Here is a 22,490-nt window from a genome sequence, read left to right on the forward strand (position 1 = left end):
CCCAAGGTCCCTGCGAGCTATCAGGGAGCACTTCACACACAATTCAGGTTTTTCATCATGTGTTAGAGTGTAACCCAATTGATATCCAGAAATCCACATTTTGTGTCATTTACATTATTTTATAAATGGCATCTATGCTTACAATCAGTTCTATAGACTGAGTTAAATGAGATTTATTCCCAATAAGTGTGCCTAGGATTACTGACTAACATTTAGTTGGTATGCACTTAAGTCAAATTCTGTAACAGATTTCAGAACCTTGATAATTATAAAAACTAATATTAAAAGTGATGGATAATTACAAATGGATAATTACAAACCTAATGTGAAAATCAATTGTTTTAACACTAGCCTAGTTAGGGAATAAGGGGTGGGGGGAATGAAAAGAGTGAATGGGCACAGCCTGCAGGGAAATTTTCTGCACAAGGCCATTTGGAATTGAGAATTACACAGATATGTCCAGAAAGCTTCGATGGAGCTTTCACAGCAGAACTTTCTGGTGGATGGTGCCATGATTTTCAGGACCATGGTAAACATAATTATTTATTTACAAAGGCTTCTACTAATGTCTTAAATGGAGTCTCCGGCTGATTTAAAAAATCAAGTTCTTCTTCTTCTGACTGGCCAGTGCATGAGCTTAGAGAACCAACAGGTGAACCTTTTCCTTCATAGTGATATTGATGTACATATTCTGCATCATGTTTATGTTCTTCATCCTGTCCACACAGAAACACCTTCTGCATAAAAAGAATATACACATCAATGGTTTTCTTAAATGCACCTAAACAATATTTTTAAAATAAGTTTTTGGATTTATCATTCATTAATGTGTCTTGTATTGAGTTCCTACATACATTATTCTTCTGTATTATTCATGGTGGTGGTGGTGGCTTTAAAAAGCTCACTCTCACATGTAAATAATCAAATGCAAAGGATCTCTTATAGAAGTATTTTTTTAGTACAGTCGTCCCTTGCCAGCAGCAGATTTCCCATTTGCGGATTTGAGTATCCGTGACTGGGAAATTGTGTCCATCCTCTCCAACCGCGCCCCAAATATCCATGGTTTGGTGATGTTTTCCCCAAACAGGTGGTTTTGGGGGGTCATTTCTGGGGTCAGGGGGCGATTTTGGGGGGTTGGGGGCAATTTTCAGGGGTTTGAGGGTGATTTGGAGGGGACTGGGAGGCTCAATTCCGGGGGACAGGAGATCATTTCCGGGTGTCAGGGGCCAGTTTTTCTATTTTTTACCTTATTTTTTCTTTCTTTTCTGACCGCGATTCCCCTAAGCCCCTGTTTCCCATGAATTGCTATGCCTTGCCAACCACAAATTTGCCAGTCATGAAGATTTCCAGGAACAGACGAACCCTCACAGTTGGCAAGGTACGACTGTATAGAAAAACCATTTGTACATTATTTATTAGAGGTAAGAATCAGCTTATTGTGTTCATGGCTTAATTTACATTTTCTCAATCTGTCCCATGCTACAGGAGAGCTGGTCTTGTGGCAGCAAGCATGAATTGTCCCCTTTGCTAAGCAGGGTCCACCCTGGTTTGCATTTGAATGGGAGACTACATGTGTGAGCACTGTAGGCTTATATGCAGAAGACTCCAAGTTCCCTCCCTGGCATCTCCATGATAGGGCTGAGAGAGGGTCCTGCATACAACCATGGAGAAGCTGCTGCCAGTCTGTGTAGACCAGGGATTTTCAACATTGGGTCCCCAGATGTTATTGGACTTCAACTCCCATAATCCCCAACCAAAGGCCACTGGGGCTGGGGATTATGGGAGTTGAAGTCCAATAACATCTGGGGACCCAACGTTGAGAATCCCTGGTGTAGACAATACTGAGCTAGATGGACCAATGATCTGACTCAGTATAAAGCAGATTCCTGTGTTCCTATGTACACAAGAGCACCAACATGGTGCTTTCTGTTGATGGAAAGCACCATGTTTCCACTACTGGGAGCAATAGGATAGGTTGTTTGTCAAATTGTATGCTACCCCAAACTCCTATCTCTGGGCAGCTTACAACAACATAAAAACAAGCTAAAACACAAAAGTAAAAACCTTAAAACAATTTAAAACCACCATTAAATTAAAAAGCTTGGATGAAAAGTTAAGTATTTAATGACTTCTTTAAAGTTGTCAAAGATGGGGAGGCTCTCATCTCAACAGGGAGTGCATTCCAGAGTGTCAGGGCAGCAACAGAGAAGACCCGTGATAGGGCTGGTGACAGACCTCTCTGGGTGATCTCAATGGGTGATGGGGTCATGATTATGTCACTAGGCCACAGATATGCCTACACACACACACACACACACACACACACAGAGAGAGAGTCATTTGGGCCACTTTGATAAAACAACAGCTGTCTTAAACAGTGAAAGAAGAAGCTGATTCAAGTGCCTACAGGAACAGAGTAATATTCAAAACCAAAAAGTGAACTAACATTAGCTACCAAACTGAAATATATCACTCTGGAGTAAAAAGGCTTAATTAACATTACTCTAGACATGAGCTATGGAAAACGTATAACAGAACACTTACTTCAGCTAGGTGAGGATTGGTGAAGTTCTGCCATTCTAAACTCAAGTCTCTGTATGAATTGTGCAGGGGCCGTTCCAAATCCCATAAAGAATGTGTCCTGTGACTTCCTCCTCCCTTCACTACTTCTGGTGTGCAGTATCCGCCTCCTTTTATCACTTCCAAACTTCCTTGCCTTCCACTTTTTTCTGCAACTGTACTCATACTCACAGTTGCATTCATTGTGTTTACAGGAAGTATTTTCAGATCCTAAAAGAAAAGGTAACAGCAGAATGATCTCGAAAAAAGAAGCCATTCCTTCTTCTGACCTGTAGTTTGGGAGAAAAGACTCCTACACAGTGGGTAGCTTCTTACAATCACCTGTAAGAAAGTACAAAGTAAGGAGGAAGGAAGTGGAGGTTCCCACAGTGCATGCACTCCCATGCGGTGTGTTGTCCAAATCCACTGATACTCCTGGTTATGAACCTCTGCTCAAGATTCTACCAAGCTCATTCACCCAACTTCAGATTTAGATTTGAAGTTGTGTAGAGAACCACAGCAAAATCTCAGATGCAGATGCTGGCAACTGGGCACGTTGGCAGGTTCACATGACATGCCACACAGGAATGCATATACACTGCAAGAACCTCCTGTTCTCTCTTCCTTGCTTTGTACTTATTTATAGATGATCTTAAGCAGCTGCCCAGTAAAACACAAAACAAAACCTGGGCCTGAGGCCACACTGAACTCAGACCAACTTCACCATTGTGCAGTCTGAGTCACTGTTCCCTTTAAGATGCTGCACGTGCGCACGCTCACAAGTTTCTGGATGTCCGCTCAGTTCATTTTAGATCCTCCTTGGGTTGAATCAGGAAGGCCCCATTCTGAATGCAGGTGCACACACACTGCCTTGATACTGCCACCCAGAACAAAACTCATTCCGCACCTAGATAAAAAAAATTAGAAGGCCCACTGGTCCTAGCCCATGCCAAACCTTGTTCTCACTTTGCTCCAAGCAGCAACTCATCCGCTTCTAGCTCCCATTTCTGCTATCCTCCTGCCACACACCATTGCCTCTAGAACAGAGTTCAAATATATTTGACAGTACTACCAACCTGTAAATGAATCAGTTTCCAAACATATGAGCAAAAATGCAACTTACTGTCAATTCCTCACCCGGTGCCTCAGTGTTTGATATAATTAAATTCTGAAAAGCAATATCATCAAGCACCACAGGAGTTGTGGGAACTTTTCTATGGATCCAAATACCAAAGGGTGTAATCAGGCCTGCTGCAGAAAGAAATGCACAAAATCTGAGATTTAGATTTTATATGTGTATCTTAAGGGCATATTGAAGGAGCTAAATAAAATAAAAGTGTATTTATTTTATTTATTTATCATATTTTAATACTGCCTGATATGTACATCTCTAGGCAGTGTACAACATTTAAAACACAATATAAAAAGAGTAAAAACAGTTAAAATTGTACAAAACAGTAAAAACAAGCTCATAAAATAAAAACATGTTATTAAAGTTGGTGTAACTTTTGATAAGGCTTTCAGGCAAATGTATATTTTTTATTATCTCTTGCTTAATCAGAATAAATATAATGCAAATTGCTATTTTTTCAACATCCAGAGGATTTTTGCTTGCTTGCTTGCTTTTTTTAGAAGAAGAGAGTACTGGAACAGAGGCCTAGTTCTCAGACAGATCAGAAAAGCTGATAAACCTATTTTTGTGCAGCACCATTTCAGGCTGAAGGGGAAAGCAGCCTGAATGCTTCTCTATACACAAAATTCTCTGCACATGGAAAACAACATGTTAAGGAAAATACTACATTAATCTTCTCCCTAGTATCTCTCTTTCTATGTGTTCTCCCTTGTGTGAAAGAGGTAGAAACACTACCAATATGGAAGAAGGGATTAAAAAAAAAAAAGCATGTGATGGGATATCACATGTTAACCTAGAACAGCTTTAATTATCCAGAAAAATCACTCTGCACATGCAGTGTTAAAAACCCATATATATATATGATGCTTAATTATGTATCAATCATTCTTTCATATACTGTGAGACAAATAAACACATTGAGCTAAGCCACTTTAAGTGGACTGCAGCCATTAGAATTCCAAAACCTGGTCAGTTTTACAATACACAGAGACTTAATATCAACAGCTAATTTTGCATTTGATCTACAAGATATGCACATACTTACATAGCAGTAATATTGATCCTAGTACTGATGCAAGGATGGCCCATGGGCTAAAAGAGGCATTAGATGCCTCTTCAGATGGACGACGATCTACAGGGAAATCCAAAGGGATGTCTGTGCTGCGTTCAGAACACTCACTTGAAATTACACAGTTGCAATAGTGAACTGTTACTTCACTTATTCCACTGTTACCTCCATTATCATATATTCTAAGAAGAATTCTATAAAAGCCATAGTTTATATCCTCCTCCAGTGAAAGTAATGCTGATTCATCTGCAGAATAAATAATTAAAATTCACTGGTGAAAACTGTTTTATGATCATTATGCTAGCTAAAATCATAATAGGACAAATATTTTAAAAATGTGCACATACCATCACGTGATGTTATCCTCCATGTTAAGCCTTCTGGCTTCTTTATATCAAAATGGAAAGGCATGGTGTAGGGAGGCAGATCAGCATCAAAAGCCGTGATACAAATTGGTTTTTTGTCCTTACACATGATATAATTTTTTGTGATAATCACTGGGTAATTGTCGTTCTCATCTATCAGTTTTATCACAATTTTCCCAGTACCTGTTTTACCACCTGAGTAATGAAAGTAATTCTCCATGGTTTAAAATAGTCACATATTCCCAGAAGAGCCTGACTTAATCTCATCCATGCAAATTTGAAGTAATGAAACTAATTTTGCTGCTAACATTATATAAAACAGAAAGAGGTTTCTTCCCTCTAATGGGTTAAGGGTAGGTCTTGAACTTCTTAACAAACACAAGAAAAACAAAGAGGGAATTGGTTCAGTAAAATAATCTGGAGCTTGGTGTAGGCGTTTGCAAAGAAAAAGGCAGCTTTTATTTATTTGTGTCCCTGACTTTTCAGGAACAAAAAGAAGAAGCAGTGTTTTCCATTAAATCACTTGAATTCTTAGCAGACTGAAAAATTCAAGAGAATAATCCAAATATGTCTCAAAAGCAGGAGAATATTCAAAATATTTCAAAATGTTTGGGATTAGAAGAATTTTGTCTCTGTTCTGTATTCCATATATACTGGCCTGATCCTACTTAGGTTTACCAAATTAGTGGCTGTGTTCTAGAAACATCTGCATTGCTGGATAGACAACTGACTCCTACCTCTGCCAGGGCACTACTTACGTGGATTTAGTACAGGGCTACTGTACTGTACTGAACTGAACTATACTGTACATAGGGGCATACAGGGTATAATGCTCTCTGGTATCATCTTGACTTTTGTGGCCCGTTGGAGCTGTGGAGGACAATGCATACCAGTTCCGGATAAATGTGGTAGGAAAGGGAGGAGAGGATTACAGCACAGTAATAGAATTGTGCCTTAGTGACCCAAGTTCCTGCTTGTAAAGTAAAAGTAAAGTTGTGCCGTTGAGTTGGCGTCGACTCCTGGTGACCACAGAGCCCTGTGGTTGTCTTTGGCAGAATACAGGAGGGATTTACCATTGCCATCTGTATGAGATGATGCCTTTCAGCATCTTCCTATAGTGCTGCTGCCCGATATAGGCGTTTCCTATACTATTGCTGATTTGAACCAGCAACCTCTTGCTCACTAGGCAAGTTACTTCCCTACTACAGTAAAAGCCTACTCTTTGGTTCAGGCTGTCCATATCTTGAGAATAGCCCTGCTTATAGAAAATACAGTGCACAATCTAAAGCTTTGCCTGTACAGAAATTTTCTGTGACATTTTATCAAGGAAAATATGCTACAGATGCTTGAGGATGTTGCCTAGATTGTTAGAGGAAATCCCTGTAGACACAGAGCTCCATGTGTGAATTGCTGGATCATGGCTATTTTTGCAAAATCTAGACTTGCATGATGCAGAAGGGGATGACGAATGCTGGTAGAAAGTAAGCTATTTGCATTTTAACATTATGTAGCCCTGCAATTATGAGGCCTACGGAAAATCAAAGGCTTACAAGAGATACTTAGCACCAGAAACTGGCTTATCGTGAAAATAGGCTAAACAGTGGCTGTCATCCTGACTAAATTATTCAACAGAAGCTCAATTGAAATAAATAGGACAAGTTAGTCATGACTAATGTTTCCTATTAATTTCCATTTCTATCTTTAGTCAGGATGACAGCTAGTAATTTCAAATGCATCTGAAATCATTCTAATACAATCTGAGTACTTTTAAAGTTGTGGTTGTAAAAGAGGATACAAAATACTATTGAAGATCTGCCTACAAGCATTTTTGTCTCTTGTTCTTGTTGCACATTTACATTCACATTTACGTGTGAGAAAATGCTCTCTCTAGACCCTTACTGATGCTTTGAAATTCACAATATAGTAAACAAGCTTTTGACAGCATTTGGTACTCACTTGGGTCTGTTGCACAGACTGTTATATTGCATTCACTGTGTTCCATATTTGGTGCCTCTCTGTCTAAAATATTAGTGGTTCTCAGCTGTCCTGTGTGATCAATGGCTATCCAATTGCATTGATCATTTAATATTCTGTAACTGGTAAGAACAAATATTTGAGGAAAGTTATGCACTATAAATGGATTGTGATATTATAGAGCAATGAAATAATTATATTGATTTTATCCCAAACTGTAAAACAAATTAGTTAATGAAATGCATTTTTACCTTATGCCTTCACTGTTTCCAGTTTCTGGGTCCCTTGCTAGATAGTTACCAACCACTGTTCCACTTGGCAAACATTCTTTAACATGTAGAATATATTCACAAGTTTCAAATACTGGCCCTTCATCTTGATCCCTAATTCTAACCACAACTGTGGCAGTATTTGTTGAACGGCCTCTTGAGCTTGATGTTAGCGCATAAGGTGCTTCATTATCTACAGTAATTTCTAACCTTCTCTCCTTAGTTATTTCATAGTCCAGTCCCTGGAAATAAATATATTTATGTTACCTACACAAGACTTACTGCCACTTTGATGTTGTAATCTCCAAATACTGATAGTTAAAACAAGTTATTGATAAATACTTTGACATTTTACTAAGTTTCTCCTCCTCCTTTCCCCCTCTTCGATTTTCTTCTCCAAAATCACACAGGCTACGAACAAAACCTTCATGCAATTAACATTTTTAAAACGTCAACTCTTAGAAATTGATATAGAATATCTTTTTGTACTTTAGGTAATATTTCCTATGATTACCTTTAAAGCAGCTAAAAGCCCAACATTAGTCTCTCGATCAATGGTAATAGAAAAAATCTTATCTTCATTTCCTTTTATAATGGTGAATGTAGCCAACCATGAAGGTGTTCCAGCTTCATCATCATCTCTGACAGGAATGTGCAATACTTCTATGTTTTCTGTGTTTTCAAACATTTGCACTTCATACTGAAATAAATACAGATTTCAACTTAGACTCTTAGAGAATAAATAAGTCATTTCCTAAAGCAAGAATAATGAAGATGAACTCTAGTATGAAGCTGCTGCTGGAAACGATTTGCAGATATGATACTATCCGACTTGGGCTCATTAGATACTGGGAGTAACTAGCACACAACAAAGAATAATTGGCCTTCTTGGGGTGTTTTTGTCCACTGCTCATCTTCCATTGTCTATTTCTTTATTACCCATGGGGAGTAGGCCACACCCATTCTGAGTGACTCTTTTACCCTTTTGAGTGGATTCCTCTTCGGACATTTTAAAGCAAAGTCCCACTAATACAGCTCAGAAGGCAGGGAGGAAGTCCTGCCCCAGAGCTGCCACTCAACCACTCCTGCCAAGGCACTATTTGTCTGAAGGAGACAGTGCTGTAACTGATAGCCTGTACTTTCCCCTTCAGACAAACAGTACACTAAGCAGGAGGGGATGAGTGACAGCATGGTGGCGGGACTTCCTACCTGCTTTCTGAGCTGTAAGTGAGAGAGGGGCTTTGCTTAATAATGTCTGAAGAGGGTTTGGAACTTGTTTGCGCTTGCTCCCTTAATCTCAACTAAGAGCCGGGTTTAGGAGCGGGGTTAGGCTAAGGCTGGGCAGGAGTGCTGAGATCCCAGTGCTCCACACAAGGCTGCTGGTGAGAACAGCCTCAATTAAATAAAGTGTCAGAAAGAAATAAAAAAGAAATCAAACAGTAGCTGTGCATTGATAGGTAATTCATAAATTAACTCTTGCCTGCTCAATCCAGATAGATAGTACACTGGAAAAATACTGATTATTTTGTTTTTCCTAAATTTAAAATTTACTTACTTATTTAGTATACTATAGAAAACTGTGATCATACAGGAGTTAAAGTTTTTTAAAGCTCTGATGAATTTTAATTTAGACGAACTTACCATAGTTTGTACGAATTGTGGGAAATTGTCATTTACATCTCCTATTTCAATTATCAATTCTGCTCTGCCACACAAACCAAATTCCTGACCTTCCATATCTCTTGCTTCTATTTCTAATGTATATATTGATGTTGTCTAAAGAAGAACGTTAAATGAAATATTTATTTATTTATTTATTTTATTTCTATACCAACTGATATAGAAATCTCCAGGCAGTGTACAAATTAAAACATAATATAAAACAATATGAAACATTTAAAATTCATAAAACAGGTACAATCTCAATAAATAAAAACACATTAAAATTTTGATTTCAATTAAAAGCCTGGAAAAACAGGTACGTCTCCAGGGTTTTAGGAGCCTAAAAGCAAACAGAGAAGGAGATGCTCTTATTTCAGCAGGGAGCACATTTCAAAACCTTGGGGCAACCACAGAGAAGGCCCTCTCCCGAATCGCCACCAAATGAGTTAGCGGCAGCTGTAACCAGACCTCTCCAGATGATCTTAACAGGCGACAGGGTTCACAACAGAGAGGATGCTCTTTTAAATACCCTGGATCCAAGCTGTTGAGGGCTTTATAGGTAATAACCAGTACTTTGTATTTCACTCTGAAACATATTGGCAGCCAGTGCACTTCTTTCAAAATAGGTATTACATGGTCCCTTCGGGTAAACCCAGAGACCAATCTGTACCAATTTTAGTTTCCGAACTATGTACAAAGGCAGCTCCATGTATAGTGTATTAAAGTAGTCAAGCCTAGAGGTAACCAGCATATGTTACAGCACTGTTTTAAGGTAATTTGTCTCTAGAAATGGACGTATCTGGTGTATCAGACAAAACTGATACAAAGCACTCCTGGCCATTGCCTCAACCTGAGAAACAGGGAGAGTTTGGGATCAGGAGCACTCCCAGACTACAAATCTGGTATCTTAGTGGGAGTGTAACCCCATCCAGAACAGGCAGATCTAAACCATCTTTCAGGTCCGGACCCCCCATAGACAGTACCTCCGTCTTATTTGGATTCAACTTCAGCCTGTTATCCCTCATCCAGCCCAATATTGCCTCTAGGCAGGCATTTAGGGGAGTCATTCCCTTTCCTTATGAAGTTGGAATGGAGAAGTAGATCTGGGTGTCATCATCATATCGATAACATCCCAGACCAAACCTCCTGATGATCTCTCCCTGCAGTTTCAAGTAGATGTTAAAAAGCATTGGAGACAGTATGGAGCCTTGTGGAACTCCACACGTTAGCTCTCGCTTTGCAAAATAACAGTTTACAAGCGACAACATCTGGAATCTGCCAGAGAGGTAGGAACGGAACCACACTTGATCCCACCTCCTTCAAGCAACTCAGCAGGATACCATGGTCAATGGTATCGAAAGCCACCGAGAGATCCAATGGGATCAGCAGAATCAGACTCCCTCTGTCGGAAAAGAAAAGGTAAAACCATGAAACCACCCAATTCTTCAAACAGGTCTTTGTATAATGTTGGTCAAGGCAGCGAGGAGGCCACTTTGAAAACATGACTTAGCATCTTGTTCCGAAATACCTGTGTGCCTTTTTTTCTTCTTCAGTGCTGTACGGTTCTCATACAACACTGGGGTACTTCCATGCATTGTGATGTTGCACTGGCACTGATGTTCATACATTCCAGCACAAACCTTATGCAGTAACTCTGTGACTTGTAAGACTAGGCTGTAAGAGATGTTTATTTTATCTTGAACCTCCACCAATGATTTAAGGCTCAGAGCCCTGATCAGTTACCCGTTTCCAGAGTGTGCCTGTGCCTGTCAATATAATTCCTGAGTGACTACAGAGGTTTTGGATTCCAATGTATCACAGATGTTTTACATCAAACTGTGTATATTTCCCCTCTGTTTAATATCTAACATGTTCCTATTCTCATATCAGTTCAGAAAATTTTGGCATAGTAATGAATGTTCAATTCACAGAAAAATTACCTCTCTGTCCAGGTCCAGTGATGCCACAGTAATAGAACCTGAATCTGGATGTATAGCAAATACACTGGAGCTGTGATAAGGTTGACGATTCTGGGACACAATTTTGTATTTTACTCTGGAATGCAAGGTAGATGGTTCATCCCTGTCTGATGCAGTCACTTGTCCAGCTAGTGTTCCTGCATGTACAAAGAATCAATTTTAAATATTCAGATTTCCTCCACAGGATAAATTTCAAAATATTGTTAATACCTTGCCTGTTTCCACATAACTTAAACTTGTACAACCAGGCGTGCACATCAGAATTTACAAATTTCAAAAAGTTAAAGCTTATGCACAGCTGTTTAAAAGAGGGGAAAGGACAACATTTCTGAACACTTGATGAATGAAATAGTTGTACTGACATATATTCACTTTGAAGACAGATTTTAAATTATTTCAAAGTAAAATGAGTGTATAAATCCATATAATTTATACATTGGGGACCTCCTATTGCAAGTGGCTTGGGGAACTTAAAAATAAAAGCTCTCTATTCCCATGAGAACATTAAATACAGGAAATCTGGAATGTTCAGATTTAATTGAATGATGTTCAGCTGCTTTATTTGGAAAGAAACTTAATTGCAAGTTAATTTTCTTTATAGGAATTTGACACCAATCTAAATAGCACTCTTAATGAACATTCATGTAGGAGGTAGATTATTTTACTATCATGTTGAAACATTATACTATCAGCTGCCTCTCCCCACTCCACCCTTTACTTTGTGATATGCATGAAACATATTTTGTGTTTTGTTTCAAGCTCGAAACAAAATGCAGGCAGCTGAAATGTTTCGTCAAAACAGCGGTTGACCCGCTGTTGTTTCGACAGAACACAAACAAAAACGTTCTGTTTCGGCCATATGGAACAATGGAGAAACTCAAAACACCCCATTGTTCCCCACAGGTAGCTCCTAGAGATGCCAAAGTGGGTTGGGTGGTAGGGCATGATGAATACTACCTACCACACAGCCCACAAAAGAAATGGGCAAGCAGGCAATTTTAAACAAATGTTTAACCTTTTCCCCAAACCCCCATAGGATTCTCTGTTTAAAAAGCACATGCAATGCTGTGCACAGGCAGAAGGCTGTATTTGGAGATATACATTAACAAGCTCCTTGCATGTAAGGTGCTACTCTGCAGTTAAGAGTTTTCCCACTGCCGGTTTGCAACTGAATACCAATAATAAAGGGAGAAGGAGAGAGAAAGGAGAGGGAGGGAGAGAAAGAGAGAATCTGGAGATATCTTCTGAATTTAGATACTCTAAACTGATACTCTAAATGTAAGCTCAAAAATATAGCAAAAACGATTTTGTTCTCAGCATCTTCTTACTTTTAAAAATCACTGCTTCAAAGCATCGCAGCCTTAACATACATTACCAATAAGCATGATTTCTCCCATAGGATGGCCAGAACGTCTGTTACCTGGAACTCGGGCAACAACTACAGTTGCTGTAATATGTATGAAGCAGATGGATGCACTTGCAAGCTATTCCAGAATGACTGTCTTAGAGCTCCTGAACTAGCGGTGCTGCTAAATGTAAAAATCTTTGGAACTGAATTTGCCTGTATTTGTGTGGGAAAGTTGCATAAATAAATACATGTGTGCATAGTTATGCACAACTGATACAATTGCTGCAACTTTGGCAGACCTTAAGTTTTTAACACTGCCACCATTACAGAAATTGCATGCATAACTGGTTGCTTGCATGCTTCCCATTAAAACATTTAAAGGTGCCTCTCGCCCGCCCATCCCGGGCAGTGCCCGCACCAGCTGCTACTGGACTATACCTGCCAGCATATTAATTTCCTTGCCATGACAGTCTGCTCCAAATACACATCTCTAGAATTCAATGCCAGAATAATAGAATGTAAGAGTTGGAAGGGGCCTCGGAGGCCTTCTAGTCTAACCTCCTACTCGGTGCAGGAATCTGCTACAACATGCCTGACACTGACAGATGGTTGTCCAGCCTCTGTTTGAAAACCTCCCATGAAGGCAAGCCTACCACTGCATGAAGCAGACTGTTTCACCGTTGAACAGCTCTTACAGTTAAGAAGTTCTTCCTAAAGTCTGGCCTCCCTAAATCTGCTCCATTATAATTTCAACTCATTGGATCTAATTGCCCCGCTCAGAAGCCAAAGAGTACAAGTAATCTCCTTCTATATGACAGCCCTTCAGATATTTGAAGACAGCTATCACAGGAACATAGGAAGCTGCCTTATACCAAATCAGACCATTGGTCCACCTAGCTCAGTATTGACACTGACTTGCAGTGTCTAAGCATGGAGGGAGGCCAGTGGCGGCCTGGGTTCTGCTGCCACCACGGCACCCCTAGCCCCGCCCCCTGCATCTGACAGGGAGCGTTTAGCCATGTCCCCCGCGTCTGATGTCAGATGCGGAGGTGTGGTTTAGCTCCCAAACAAGGCTGCACGGCACTGTTTGGGAGCTAAATTTGCAGTACAGCCAAGAGCAGCTCTCCCTGACTTTAAAAGGCAGGGAGAGTTCCTCCGGCCATGCTGCAAATGCAGCGCTGGCCAATTTTGCTCCCATCACACCCCGCATTTGACGTCAGGCATGGGGGGGGGGTCTGGGGCACAAGGTGCAGCCCCTGAGGGGTGGCGGCCCGAGTTCTTTGAACCCGTTCACTCAATGGTGGCTCTGCCCTGGCAGAGTCTCTCCAAGGTTTCAGCAGCTTTCCTAGCCCTACCTGGAGATGCCTTCTGCATGCAAGCAGATGTTGTATCACTGAGCTACAACCCCATCCCCTAAAGGGAATATCTTACAGCGCTCACATGTAGTCACCCATCCAAATGCAAACCAGGGCAGACTCTGATTAACAAAAGAAACCATTTATGCTCACTCCTGTAAGAACAGCTCTCCTACTACCTATATTGATACTATGCTTCTTATATATGGAATGTCTGCCCACCAAATTTGCTGGCATTAAGAGACTTAAAAGGGCACAAAGCAATTTCAGCAATAATAGTGGTGATCAAATGGTGAAATGTATGCATATGATGTTACTTGTATCCCCATACCTCTGTTGTGTTAACTTGTCTGCCCAATTGTATCCCCCACCTTAGGGGCTCCTAGCTTACCCCTCATCCAACCCCTTCCCCCATTCATTGCATCTTCTTTCTATCTATCCATCCAATTGAGCCAATCTATATGTTCAAACTGCACTTTGATTACATACTCAGGCTCAAGGCAAGTGCTTGAAGTACTGTGACAGTAACAAGCATTATGTTAAGTATTGATATTTATATCATGTAAAACACTTGTCAAACACTTTTGAACATGTTTTCCTCTGTTTTAAAATGTACATTATTTCCACGGACACTGTTCAAACAGTACTGGTTATTATTCCAATAATGTTAGCAATTTTTAATTAAAGAAAATGTCATAGATTTTGGTTATAAAATGTCATAGAATGGTAAGCAAAACACATATCTGGGGGGAAAATAATTACCAATTCTACTGTTTTCAAGAAGGTGAAAAGTATATACATCATGGTCAAAGACTGGGGCATTATCATTATCATCCTCAATTTTGATTGTATGAACAAGAGGGGTCTCTGGTGTATATCCATATGGTGTCATTGCATAGCAAATTATCTGTATAAAACAGAATGAAATCATTTTAGTTGCTATTTGCTTTAGTGCAGATGAAGTGTTCTTTTTGACGCATCAGGCTATAGTCCATGGGTTATAGCTGGAAGCATGTGAGAAAACATTTGCTCCAACTTCCTTTCACCGTTCCCAGCTGGCTTTTCCACCTTTCTCTTGCTTTTTCACCCTTCCTTCTCCTGGCCAACATGCCTCTGTCTAGTCTTATCTGTCTTCTTCCTCTCTCACTTTCCATGACTTCGGCTTTCTTCTCCTTCCCAAGGTGTTTCAACTGGTCCCTTCAAACTGCTTTCACCATCCTTCCTTTTGATACTACCTCTTTTCTCTCTCATTTATCCTAATTGTAGCTCATCTTTATGTCTATATTTCCCTATAGATACTATGGGGAACTATGTACCTCATGCTATGCTGGCTGGGCAGTTGGGCTGCTGGATGCAAGAGAGTTTTTTCCTACATAACAGTGTTTTTTCCTACATTGAACTTCACCACTGAAGAACCCTGTATGGAAGACACTTAGGAGTGAAGTGTCTTCCATTTGCAAATATGGCATAGAATAACCAGAGCAAATCATTAGGGTTTTCTGTTTCCCTTGTCTTGCTTTAACAACCATAATTTTCCTACTGATCTTTCATCACATCTGATTAGTTTAATTCCTGGTCCTTACTTCCTAAAAGATATGCAAAATCAGAGACAAAAGAAAAAGACATGCAAAATGTCAGTCTGCTTTTCTAAACTCATTATCATGCATCTGCATTTCTGCTGGCATAACTACAGAACCAGCCTAGCATCATATATTCTTCATTACTGAAGTTTTGTCTCTCAAATATGTATCACACAGACAGTTGCAACGTATTGTAGCAGTCCATGCATACTGAATTCATTGACTGTGACTTATTGGCTGCTTTTCACAAGATAAATACAATGAGGCTAGTTTTTCTGATTGTTCTGATCTTCACAGTGAAAACGGAAGAATATCGACAATAGGCATAACTGATAGAGGCGGTTCTCCAAGCAGCCAAACCCAGACTTAAGCAACCAAGCCTGGCTTGGCTTCTCATAAATCCTGCCAGGATCCTGCAGTGCCGCAGTGCTAAATGCAGCATTGAAGCCTAGCTCTTAAACTGGCTGCTGGGATCGTGTGTCAGCACGGGTTGCTGGTAGCTTGCACTGACGCAGAGATCGGGGTCTAGAGCGCCTGTCTCCTGGGGAAATCCCCCCAGTGCTCCACTGTGTGATACTCAGAGGCCGGGACAAGAAGTCCCAGCCTCGAGCGATCCGCCCTGCTCCACGCTGCACAGAGTAGCGCTGATCGTGTGGGAGCGAGCAAGCACAGCATGATTGTCTGGGGGGAAGGCAACATTTGTGAAGTCTTTCCCCCACCCACCCGCCCAATAAGTCATGTGACTGGCCCTATAGTGTGGGCATCTGCCTACTTTTGCAAGATATATTCAGAATAGTAAAAGAAATAACACTAACCTACCCAATTGTTTATTATCTGTCAATAAACAAAAGTTTGATACCCATACCTGAAATTCTGGGTACACTTCCCGATCTATTGGGCGAGTAACAAAGATACTTCCAGTTTCTTTCTCAATGTAAAAGTAATTTAATGGTGGTTTGTCAACACCAGGACCACTTATGGAATACTTAATGTCATACTTCAGGGCTGTGTCAGAAGACAACTGTTTAGATACAAAAAACATTGAAAGAGAAATAATGAACAATGGTTGATCTTATAATTCCTTTTATTATTATCTGCTTATTCAAAACCTGTTAGAAATTTCAAGCTTGCATAAAGGATAGCTTTGTAGGTCAGTTCACAAATTATGGCCTCCACATGGCTCTTAACCTGTTTCATGTGCTACCAGCTCTATGCAAGATCTGCAGTGTTTGTAGCCTACTTACCATGTGGGTAGTTCTCAAGAGTATCTCCATGCCAATGCTATACATTCCTCATGGTCACTAGCATTGCAAGACAGACTCCTAGGCTGTTCTCATGAGCAGCCTAACCCAGGCTAAGGTTAGCAGCCTAACCTAGGCTCGTATACAGCACGGCTATCAACGTGGATCCTGGAACTGCCATGGCACCAACCCACTTTTTTGACCTGGCTCTTAGCCAGGATTAAGGGCATGAGTGCACCCTTGACCCAGTGGTCAGGACTGTGTGTTTGCTCAGGCTGCTTGCAGCCTGAGCAGACAGAGACAGGTGCCTAGAGTGCCTGTCTTATGGGGGAATCTCCCAATGCACTGCACTCATCACACGGTGCACTTCGGGATTCCTGGAGGCTGTGACTCATTGTCCTGGCCTCCAGAAAGCCACACAGCTCCTGGGAGAGCTGATCATGTGCTCAGCCGAGCCACACGATCAGGAGGCAGCAGGGAGGGCAAGGAGATTATCTGGGAGGGAGGTAAGTTCAGTGCAGCCTTCCCTTCCCCCGCCTGCCCACCCCACCTCTGGTTTCTGTGTAATTAGGCTGATCCACTCTGTAAGCAAATTGCAGAAGTGACAGTCCTGGTTACAGTGCCACCAAACATGAATTTTTCAGTGACTTCCAAGTGGAGGCATTTAACATTCAAATAGACTTCAGATTCTTTATTTTATTATTGAAAATATTTTTTAAAAAAATATTTGTCATTTGTTTTGCTATGTAAACCACTTTGAGAACTTTTGTTTAAAGCAGTATATGAATATTTGTGGTAGCAGTAGCCGTTATTGTTTCCGGTGTTAAATAACTCGGACTTTGGCTATCTACCTGTTACAATCATAACTTTGTTCATAGGATGTGCATAGAGACAAAGCCAATTCCAAAGCACTGCAGGAGTGTATCATGGACAAACCCAGCAATACAAAAGAAATGATAGGATGGAGCATTCCAGAAGAAAATTATGAGTTGCAATATCACTCTAGGGCAGGCCTGCCCCACAGCGGTTTTGGGATTACAACTCCCATAATCCCCAGCCACAGTAGCCAATAGCCAGGGATGATGAGAGCTGTAGGCCAACTTTTGCAGGAGCACCGCAAAGTTGAGCAGGCCTGCTCTAGGGCAACGTTTAGCTACCCTGAAAGACCTGAAAAGGTGCATTGTATATGAGTGAGGGCAGGTGTGCTGCTCTGAGGGCTGCTTCAGAGATTATAGTATTCACTGCTGTTTCTGAGAATCATGCTCCTGCTTTTATGCTTTTGTTCTCCTGCAAATCATTCATAATGTATATCAAGCTGCTTAAGTTTTACAGTTCTTCTCTTTGCACTTCACCCCTAAACACATTTAGTCTGTCAAATATCACATTGTTTTATTAGCATTTTACTTTTAAATTATTTAAGAATGGAAAACCTTCACTGGGGTTTCTGCCAGTGTTCTTAAGAAGATACTTGTGCTTAGTAACATATTTTTTCTTGGGCAACTTAGATACAAAGATGATTTGCGTGGTAAACTGAAGAGGTACATTTTAAACCTACCTGTTGGATTTGCATTGGGAAAGGTCCCAGTGAGTTTTCCATAATAGTAGTTGGGACCGGAACCCATCTTCGTTTACTTCGTCTTAAAATGGTCTCTGGTATATATCTGGCTTCAGTTGGGGTCTGGAAGGAAGAGACAGATAATTAAACAAATAACATTAGCAATCATGTATTCTTTTGATGTATGGATTTAGTTACTTACATCTTCCTTTTTTACAATCCTTTAATTTGTGTAGTGTTTTTCTTCATCAGGAGTCACTCTTATATTTGCATCAATATTGCTAGCATAACTGCAGTGTGGAGACTGTAGGATACATTTGTCTGTGAAAGAATTCTATTCCTTGCACATGCCTATTAAATTGTTATTATGTTTTCCAGGCTGGATTGGGTTTGTTAGAAACACTGGTGCACTTGATCAAGATCATAATTTTTCTTTCTTTTTTTGCCACATCAGTTATGTTTCATGGCAATGTTTAGCAGTAATTTTGGGGAAATGCTAAAAAAAGGTGTTTCCATTATAGGCACCAGTCATATCGAATTACACTGCAGTGCTAAACTCTTTTTCTAAACAGTTAATTTTGAGGAACAAAACTAATGAGCGAAAATAACTGAATAGAATATGTTTATTTAAATGTATCTACCTTTTTCGGATGTCTTAGCAAACTATCATGTATCTTCTTTTGTTCATTTTCATGAATGCTTTTAAGGAATATGGTGATGGTATTTTCATTAGAAGACAAGGATGCACCATTTTTTGTATATAATGAACCATCTTCTAGAATTGTGAAATTGAGATTGTTTGAACCAATAAATCCTAAGCATTTAAGACACCGTTTCATGTTTACTGTAAGAAAAACAAATTTCAAAAACCTGTTGAAAGTGGGGAAAAGACATTTTAAAGGACAAAATTCCAGACCATGGTGCCTACATTTATAATGGGTAACCAAGTCACAATGAGAGGAAGAGGAGTCACAGCCCCTCTGGCTACCATTGGCTTAGTTCCTTTGATGTCACTGGTGATCTGGGCAGCCTTAGGCCAAGCAATTCAATATAAAAGAGAACTTCAGTAGCTTTAGAGTTCAAATACCAGTGTCTGTGAGTACCTGTGGTTAAATTTTAATTTAACATAAATGTTGCCTGGATTCCAAATGTTTTCAGGTGAGAGGTTTAGTGTAAATTGGCTGAGCAGTTTTGGAGCACCCTCCCTGCTCTTTAAAGGTAACCCCCTCTGCTGCTGAACCGACCGAATGCCGGATCAGGCACATCCCTGTCTGCCATCTTGAAAAAAACATGGTGGATTGGCAAAAACTACTCCAATAGTGACCCCAAGGACCCTCTCTCATGTACTGTGAATTTTATTTGCATCTGCTTGTCAGCACATGAATTACAAAGGGTATTACTTATACTTTGAGTGGTTGCCATCTTGAACCAATATGATGGATTGGCAAAAAACAACAACAAAAAACCCTGTCAGGGTCCTCTAGGATCCCATCCCTTGCGCTATGAATTTGTTTTGTATCAAATTGTAAACACAAGAGTTACTTGAGGGACACACACAAATGGACACACATTCACATGCTGATCTCATATACTTTCTTCCCCTTGGAAAGTAGGCTAACAAACAGACAACATTATGCTGCTTATCCAACAGAATTATGTAACACCTGTGTCATTGTGAAAGCACAGAAGCATTGGACTTTCTCACCTCTGCCAACAAACACACCAGCCTCTAGCTTAGGAGGGACACTGAAAGGCACTTTCTTGGTAGTGTCACAAAACAAACTGAATACCTAAAAAGGGGGGGAGGGGTTTAAAATCTTAAGACATTCACTTTTAATATGAAAGAACAAAATTATAATAATAAACAACACAAGTCTTGTTTTGATCAACCTGTTATATCATTTAGACTCATGCACAGCTATTAATTTATTTGGACCACAAAGGAGGCCATAATCAGAACCTTCACTGGGACTGTAGAATTCTTGTTTCCCAGTTCTTATCCCAGCAAATCTGCTGACCCCAGATTAGGAAGGCTGGTAAACTGCAATGCATGCATTTCAAAAGCAAAACTTTCCTTGGTTTCTGTAGGTCTCCAATGCTTTCAAATATATGCCTTTTCAGATCCTTCACTCCAAATAAGAGAATTTTATAAAAAATAATAAAGCTGCAGGAAAATATGCCCCTTTCAAAACAGATTGTGTTGAGGACACTAGACAAATGAGTCATGATGTTAATTCTGATAAAAGGGAAATACTGTAACACCTTTAAAGTGTTAAGCTAAAAGTACAGGGAAAGTGGAACTGCACCTGCCTGCTCCGCCCCACCCTGTACTAATTTTGCTTGAAGGTATGAAAGAGCCTATGGTCACATCAATTGCACACATGTAGCCTTGGTGCATGCAATCATGGACTCTTGAATAAGTGGGGACTATGGCTGCACAGACTAAGCCTACACACATGCAGTTTGTATAAGCTCTTCAACAAAACAATTTTTTAAAAATCTTAAAGACGCATCTGTTCACCAGGCTTTTAATTAAATATTGTTTGAATAGTTTTAACATTGTTTTAAAACATTGTTTTAAAATTTTAAATTGTTGTAATGTTTCAACTTTTTTGCTGTCATTAGTTTTTAACTAATGTTTTAATTTTTTTTCTGTTGTCACTTATTTTGTTTTGTTGCAAACCACCCAGAGACATAAGTTTTGGGTGGAATAAAAATATGTTAAATAAAATAAAATAATAAAAATAAAAGAAAGGAGGAAAACTTCAAAAAAGATACAAAAAGTATATATAGGGTAATATGAACTTGTGTTTCTATAGGTCCAATACATTTTGGTAAGTTGCCTTCCTCTGGGGAACTGCAATAAACAAGCATAAAAAATGAATACTCCTAAAATATAGGTGTAAACAATAACTTAAAAGAATAGTGAATGAAAACTCTTTTAATAAGGGAGATCAATAAACATATTAATACGCCACAAACACGATACCAAGATAATGAATAATAAAATCACATGTAAAATCACATGTAATACAATAATAAAATTACATATAACACAACTGGTGCAACAACAATAAATCAAACGATTATTTCTTTCATGCTGATATGTTGTAAATTCATAGTTGTATAATACAACCTACTAAATATGCTTTATAACTGTAAATGATGAGATATCTTTAAAAACAAAAAGGGCTCCACAAACACCTGTTATATAAGCAACCCCAAAATAAAGTATTGATAGAAACTGAGTGCTGACAGAAACTCTCAATTCAGTGTTGCTAGGATTCAGATGTATGTACTGTTCCCCGATCTAAGACATTTAGAAATACTTAAGTGCCATAAAGGATGTCTTTTGTTTTAGTGATTCCTATTCCCATCATACTCCTCATGCTCCAGAGCCCAGTTCTATATTGTCCATAATTTGTCTTTGAGGAGAAATAGTTATGCACATACATAATTGTGATTTGATCCCTTAATTGTGCAGTTATTTCTGATAACTTGCAATTACTGAATAATCAATTCCTCATTATTTATGACTCACCAACAGGCTGAAGAAAAGCTGTAGCCAGATCGTTCTGCACCAGGTGCTACCTTCATAACTCACTGCAGCTGGTAGTATCATTTCCAGCACTCAGGAACTGGTTCCCCCTTTTAGGTATTCAGATGGTGTGAGAAGTGTTGAAGGGCCTACTGAACTACAGGGCCTATTAATGGTCTCCAGAAGAATGAAGTTAAAGGGGGAAAGGTAATGCCCAGGCCAGCACAGCAGCAGCTGTGAGGAAAAATAAATGCATCTTTCCACCTGTTCTTTTATTTTTTGCTATGTCAAGCTTTGACTATCTAAAGTATAGGGCCGGGTTGCTTATTCAGCTATCTTGCTAAATTTGATGGGGCTTGTCCTGAGGGAGACTTGTGGAACGTGCTCTATCCAGTTTCAGAGTTCCTCTCCCCTATGGGAATGCTGGGGAGGGGGAAAGCAGAAAGAAGATACATAGGAGGCTGCCATATACTGAGTCAGACCATAGATCCATCTAGCTCAGTATTGTCTACACAGACGGGCAGTGGCTTCTCCAAGGCTGCAGGCAGGAATCTCTCTCAGTTCTATCTTGGAGATGCCAGGGAGGGAACTTGAAACCTTCTGCTCTTCCCAGAGTGGCTCCATCCCCTAAAGCAGGGATTCTCAATGTTGGGTCCTCAGATATTATTGGACTCCAACCCCCATAATCCCCAGCCCCAGTGGCCTTTGGTTGGGGATTATGGGAGTTGAGTCCAATTACATCTGGGGACCCAACGTTGAGAATCCCCGCCCTAAAGGGAATATCTTACAGTGCTCACACATCAAGTCTCCCATTCATATGTAACCAGAGAGAACCCTGCTTAGTTAAGGGGACACATCGTGCTT

General features: G+C 40.0%; 1 protein-coding gene across 1 annotated transcript; it reads right to left on the minus strand.

Moving 5' to 3' along the window:
* Positions 1–411: 411 nt before the first annotated feature.
* LOC128324224 (desmocollin-1-like) lies at positions 412–21,710 on the minus strand. Its single transcript, XM_053248501.1, has 16 exons — positions 21,630–21,710; positions 19,794–19,878; positions 18,730–18,932; positions 18,089–18,211; positions 16,158–16,313; positions 14,475–14,619; positions 10,971–11,146; positions 9,010–9,144; positions 7,883–8,068; positions 7,351–7,610; positions 7,082–7,221; positions 5,108–5,320; positions 4,737–5,006; positions 3,683–3,810; positions 2,545–2,790; positions 412–737 (listed from the first exon to the last, which is right to left on the minus strand). Exons 1-16 carry the CDS (start codon positions 21,708–21,710, stop codon positions 540–542), a joined length of 2,745 nt encoding a protein of 914 aa, XP_053104476.1. The 3' UTR covers positions 412–539.
* Positions 21,711–22,490: the final 780 nt, after the last annotated feature.

The sequence above is a fragment of the Hemicordylus capensis genome, chromosome 4 (genome assembly GCF_027244095.1).
Source record: "Hemicordylus capensis ecotype Gifberg chromosome 4, rHemCap1.1.pri, whole genome shotgun sequence".
In the NCBI taxonomy this organism is placed as follows: domain Eukaryota; kingdom Metazoa; phylum Chordata; class Lepidosauria; order Squamata; family Cordylidae; genus Hemicordylus; species Hemicordylus capensis.

Excerpts from the sequence above, each read along its gene's own strand:
- LOC128324224 (XM_053248501.1), bottom strand. The coding sequence starts at position 21,710 with ATGATACTACCAGCTGCAGTGAGTTATGAAGGTAGCACCTGGTGCAGA. Across the intron at positions 16,314-18,088 it reads TCCCAATGCAAATCCAACAG|TTGTCTTCTGACACAGCCCT; the intron begins GTAGGTTTAAAA and ends GTATCTAAACAG. Across the intron at positions 7,222-7,350 it reads GGAAACAGTGAAGGCATAAG|TTACAGAATATTAAATGATC; the intron begins GTAAAAATGCAT and ends TGTTCTTACCAG.